At 42.9% G+C, this 6,097-nt stretch overlaps 1 protein-coding gene across 1 annotated transcript in view; it reads right to left on the bottom strand.

Moving 5' to 3' along the window:
* Nucleotides 1-244: 244 nt before the first annotated feature.
* The window catches only part of LOC122750935 (zinc finger protein 664-like), a 28,394-nt gene continuing 22,541 nt past the window's right edge, over nt 245-6,097 (bottom strand). Inside the window, exon 4 of the mRNA XM_043997815.1 lies at nt 245-2,137. Coding sequence (XP_043853750.1) covers nt 1,155-2,137 — 983 coding nt within the window. The 3' untranslated portion in view covers nt 245-1,154. The remainder of the gene's footprint in view (nt 2,138-6,097) is intronic.

Below are 6,097 nucleotides of genomic sequence, written 5' to 3'. Positions count from 1 at the left end.
CATGACATTCTTATGGAAACAATGGAGAGATTTGGAGTAGATGCATTTGGCACTGTTTGGATAACCAGTCTCAAAAGGCAGCTAGGTAGGACAGTAAATAAAGCACCAGACCTGGAGTCAGGAAAATCTGCATTCAAGTCTAGTCTCAGACATTTAGTGTGTGGCCACAGGCAAGTCTCTTAATTTCTGCCTGCCTCCCTCCTCATCTGTAAATGGGGATAATAATAGCACCTGCCTCCCAGGATTGTTGTAAGGCTCAAATGAGATATTTGCAAAGTGCTTTGCAAACATTCAAATACTATATAAATTTCAGCTGTTGTTATTAAGTACTCAGCTGCTCTAGAAGTGCTGTGAGATCCCATCTGGCTCTAACTCTATGGTCCTAAAGATACAAAGACAAAAAAAAATCGTAGTCCCTGGCCATAAGGAGCTTATGTTGTTTTTAATCAGTGACTGGGGCAAAGGTATAGCCTGTATCCTTTTTTTAAAAATTCATTTTTTGGGGGTGGTGTAGGGCAATGAGGTTTAAGTGACTTGCCCAGGGTCACACAGCTAGTGTCAAGTGTCTGAGGCCAGATTTGAACTCAGGTCCTCCTGAATCCAGGGCCGGTGCTTTATCCACTGCACCACTGAGCTGCCCCTATAGCCTGTATCCTTATCAAAGCTGCATGTGACACAAAGCCAGCTGGGCTGCAGAATTCATCCAGTGGCTGAGCTGGAATTAAGAAAATCCATTCCATTGTGCCAAGATGAGGGAGGCATGATTGGCAGCAGTTTGTGAGTAAGAGATCTGGAGGTCTGGAACACAAATTCGATCAGGCCATGGTTTGGGAGGGCAGGCTAAGCAGCCAAGGTGATCTTGTGCTTCAAACAGTTCTCAGGAAGGACTTATTGCTGGAATCCTGTACTCCTTTGCTCAACAATATCATCATATGTTAGATCAAGAGACTAGGATAGATGGCTCTAAGATCACTTCTAAGTCTCAGTGGTCTAACTCTAATTCTGTAATTTAGTGTTCAGTAATTTATGCCCGTCTTGATGAAAACATTCCCACGTTTGTTCCTCTACAGATAAAGGATGCCTTGTGGTTTGTTCCAGTATGAGACTTTCTCTCCAGTCTTAATTGTCTCACGTACAGAAGTGGAGCCCCTTTCTCAAGGCTTTCCCACATTCATTCCATTTATAGGGTTTTCTCCAGTATGAATTTTGTGACGTACTCTACAGTGTTCTCTCTGCTTGAAGGTTTTACCCCACTCATTCCATTTATAGGATTTCTCTCCAGTATGAATTTTCTGATGTATAGTAAGGTTTCCCTTCTGGCTGAAAGCTTTCCCACATTCATTACATTTATAGGACTTCTCTCCAGTATGAATTTTCTGATGCATGTAGCGGCTTCCCCTCCAGCTGAATGATTTTCCACATTCATTGCATTTATAGGCTTTCTCTCCACTATGATTTTTCTGATGTATGTTAAGGCTGTCTCTCCGAGTGAATGCTTTTCCACATTCATTACATTTATAGGATTTCTCTCCATTATGAATTTCCCGATGTATAGTAAGGTGCCCCTTCTGTCTAAAGGCTTTCCCACACTCATTACATTTATAAGCTTTCTCTCCAGTATGAATTTTCTGGTGTCTATTAAGGCTTCCCCTCTCTCTGAAGGCTTTCCCACATTCATCACACTTGTAGGATTTCTCTCCACTATGAATTCTTCGATGTACAGTAAGGCCCGAGTTGAAGCTGAAAGCTTTTCCACACTCATTACATCTGTAGGGTTTTTCTCCAGTGTGAATTCTGTGGTGATCAGTAAGGGTCCTCCTGTGTCTAAAGGTTTTCCCACATTCATTACATGTGTAGGGTTTTTCTCCAGTGTGAATTCTCTGGTGCATAAGAAGACCTGAGTTGCAGTTAAAGGCTTTTCCACATTCATTGCATTTAAAGAGTTTCTCGGCAGTATGAATTTTCTGATGCATAATAAGGTGCCCCATCTGATTGGTTGATTGATTGATCTGCTTTAAGGCTTTGACACATTCATTACTCTTCACTGTGAGTGTTGTCTTAGATGATTCCCCCATACAATTACCCTGCTTTGGAGTGGAGTCCTTGGTTTCACCTGTACTCACCTGACAAAGGGGACCTGAAAGAAATAGAATAGGGTCAATATTCTCAACTCTTTATGCTGGGAGAAAGAAAATTATAGTAACTTGTAAACTTCACCTCCATAATTAAGGAAAATGCTGATGAGCCTGGAAAGAATGAAATAAATATTATTAATAGTAAACTAAGGCTTATGATAGAGGAGGAGATAGCTAGCAGACCAGTACTCCCTTAAAAATGCCATCATACAGCGGGAAACTAGGTGGTACAGTGGATAAAAGCACTGGCCCTGGATTCAGGAGGACATGAGTTCAAATCTGGCCTCAAACACTGGACACTTACTAGCTGTGGGACCCTGGGCAAGTCACTTGACCCTCATTGCTCTGCAAAGAAAAAAAAAAAGCCATCACACTATTACTGTCCAGAAGTTTTGAGAAAAGTCTACATTTTCAGAAAGGGAAAATAGGATGACTCTGAAAATGATATTCTTCTATCTCTGCAAGTGCAAAAGCAAAATCCAATAACACCCCAAATCTAGGTTCAGGTGACTGGGTTAGGTACTTGGGAAAGCAAATTCTTAAAATCTGCCCCAAATGAAGAAATACTACAAAATTAACCTGTTTTTGGCATGGATTTTGGTTTGGTTAATGAGTCAAGGCAACATGTTCTTAAATCCTTGTTGTGTCCCAGGCACTGGGCTAAGTGTTGGGGACACAAAGAAAAGCCAAAAGGGTGCTTGCCCTTCAGGAGCCCCTGTTGTACCAGAGGAGAGAACACGCAAACTACTTTGAACACCCCAAATGTACACGGTAGCCTAGAGCTAATCTCAGAAGAGAGGCAGTGAAGCGAGGAGGTGGAGATGAAGATGGAAAGCTTTTCAGACGTAGAAAACAGCCAGTGGAAAGGCTGAGCGTATGGAAGATGCTGCATCTTGCTGGAGGAACAGCAAGGAAGCCAAAGTCACTTAGCATAGAGCTCGGTACACAGCAGGTGCTTAATAAATGTTTGTGAACTGTGTGGTTAATTAAAAGAGTCCACAGAGGGGAGTAAAGTGTAATAAGACTGAAAAGGAAGGAAGAGGCCTGATTATAAAGGACTTTTGTTGTTGTTGTTGTTTTTGCAGGGCAATGAGGGTTAAGTGACTTGCCCAGGGTCACACGGCTAGTAAGTGTCAAGTGTCTGAGGCTGGATTTGAACTCAGGTCCTCCTGAATCCAGGGCCGGTGTTTTATCCACTGCTCCACCTAGCTGCCCCGTAAAGGGCTTTGAATACAAATTATATATTTGTTCTTGGAGATGATGGGGAGCCACTGGCATTTACTGACTAGAGATCAGATCTGTGCTTTAGGAAGATTACTGCAGAACCTCAATTAAGGAGGGACTGTAGTAGGAAGAGACTTGAGGAAGGGGATCAACCACAAGGCCACTGTAATATTCTGGGAATGAGGGGGCGGCTAGGTGGCGCAGTGGATAGAGCACCGACCCTGGATTCAGGAGGACCTGAGATCAAATCCGGCCTCAGACACTTACTAGCTGTGTGACCCTGGGCAAGTCACTTAACCCCCATTGCCCCACAAAAAAAAATACTCTGGGCATGAAGTAATGAAGAACTGCACCAAGATGGTAGCAATGTTAGAGGAGAGAACAGCATTATATGAAAGATGTCCAAGGGTAGAATGAACATTGGTAACAGATTGGATTGGAGGGGGTGGGTTGGAGGGGGCGTGAGAGAAGAGTCCAGGATGACACCTAGGTTGTGAGCCGAAGTGACAGGAGGATGGCAGTACCCTTTTCAGTGACGGGAGAGTTAAGACGAGAAGAGGGCTTGGGGAGGAAAGATGAGTTCAGTTTTGGGCCATGCTGGGTTTAAAATGTGTATGGAACATCCAGTGTGATACATCTCAATAGGCAGTTGGAGGTGTGAGACTAGGAGTTAGCTGAGAGGGTCAGGCTGGATAAATAGACCTGAGTCATTTGCACAGAGACAATTAACCCTGTGAAAGCTGAAATGGTCTGCAGGCAAAAAAGCACAGAGAGAGAAGAGGGCCAAAAGCAGAGCCTTGGGGACATCCATTAGTAGGTGTGACCTGGATGAAGGGACAGCAAAGGAAACTGACAGGCATCAGGCAAGTAGGAGGAGAACCAATGTCACAGAAACCTGGAGAGGGGGGCCACTAAGTGGCGCAGTAGGTAAAGCACCAGCCCTGAATTCAGGAGGACCTGAGTCCAAATCCGGTCTCAGACACTTGACACTTACTAGCTGTGCGACTTTGGGCAAGTCACTTAACTCTTACTGCCCCACAAAAAACCAAAACCAAAACAAAACAAAACCTGGAGAGAATAAAGAGGGTGACTGATAGTGTCAGAGCCTGCAGAGAGCTCAAGAAAGAGAAGGAAATACCATAGATGCTGGGTATTTAAATATGAGAAAGGTATTCAAGGTCAAAATCAAGATGGCTTTGTAGATAAGATGCAGAAATATGTGCTTAATGATAGAGGAGAATTTAGACTATTTTAATATGCTTAATAAAAAAATTCTTAATGCATTGTTGGTGGAGCTGTGAACTGGTCCAACCATTCTGGAGAGCAATTTGGAATTATGCCCAAAGGGCGATAAAGCTGTGCATACCCTTTGACCCAGCAATATCACTTTTGGGTCTTTTTCCCAAAGAAACCACGGAAAGGGGAAAGGGGAAAGGGACCCACATGTACAAAAATATTTATAGCTGCTCTTTATGTGGTGGCAAGGAATTAGAAGTTGAGGGGATGCCCATCAATTGGGGAATGGCTGGACAAGTTGTGGTATATGAATACAATGGAATACTATAGTGCTGTAAGAAACGACGAGCAGGGGGAGTTCAGAGAAACCTGGAGGGTCTTGCGTGAGCTGATGATGAGTGAGATGAGCAGAACCAGAAGAACACTGTACACAGTATCATCAACATTGAGTGTTGATCTACTGTGATGGACTAGATTCTTCTCACCAAAGCAATGGTACAGAAGAGTTCCAGGGAACTCATGATAGAAGAGGATCTCCAAATCCAAGAAAAAAGAAAAAAGAACTGTGGAGTATAGATGCTGAATGAACCATACGATTTCTTTTGTTTTTGGTGCTGTTGTTTTTTCTATTTTGAGGTTTTTCATCATTGCTCTGATTTTTCTCTTATAACATGACTAATGCAGAAATAGGATTAATGTTATTATGTGTATGTATATGTATATGTATATATATATATGTATATATATATGTATATGTATATGTATATGTATATGTATATATATACACATATATATATCACCTATATCAGATTACCTGCTGTCTAGGGAAGGGAGGAGGAAGGGAGAAAAATCTGAAATTGGAAAGCCTGTATAAACAAAAGTTGAGAACTATCTTTACATGTAACGGGAAAAAAATAAAATACTTTATTAATTATAAATAAATAAAAAACATTGTGAGAACCAGGGCAATGCCCCCCTGATGAGAAAGCATATGACTAGCATCTGGAAGCTGCCTGGCATCTGGAAGTTACCTTTATTCATAGATCACCTGTAAGTCATGTCAATCAATGGACCAGTCAATTAGCTTGGAGCTGTGTATGGGGACTGTCCTGCTTCCTGTTCCACAGGGGACTTCTGGGAGAAGAGGCTAGGACTCGCTCTCTTTGGAAGTGTGAGCTGTTAGGTGAAGGCGGGTTTTCTCTCTGTCTATTCTGCATAGATCTGAGCTAGTGTGGTAAAAAAATATGAAAGTTTTTTTAACAGTCGGTTAGGATAACTGAAAGATGCCAGTTTTTTCTTTAAGGACCACCCTTTCGGGGAGGAGACCAATGGCATGAGCTACGCACGCCAGTGCGCCTGCTGCGCATGTCAGACTGCCTGCTATGCACTTGACTTCCGGGGCGCGAGCTTAAAAGGCAAGGAGAGAACGGAAGTGGGGCTTTTTCCTGCTCTGCTGGTCTCCTGACTGCACGGCACAGACGGTCTCTCTCTCTCTCCAAAGG

Source organism: Dromiciops gliroides, chromosome 3, assembly GCF_019393635.1.
Source record: "Dromiciops gliroides isolate mDroGli1 chromosome 3, mDroGli1.pri, whole genome shotgun sequence".
NCBI classification, from domain to species: Eukaryota; Metazoa; Chordata; class Mammalia; order Microbiotheria; family Microbiotheriidae; genus Dromiciops; species Dromiciops gliroides.
This window is presented reverse-complemented; position numbering and strand designations above follow the sequence as displayed.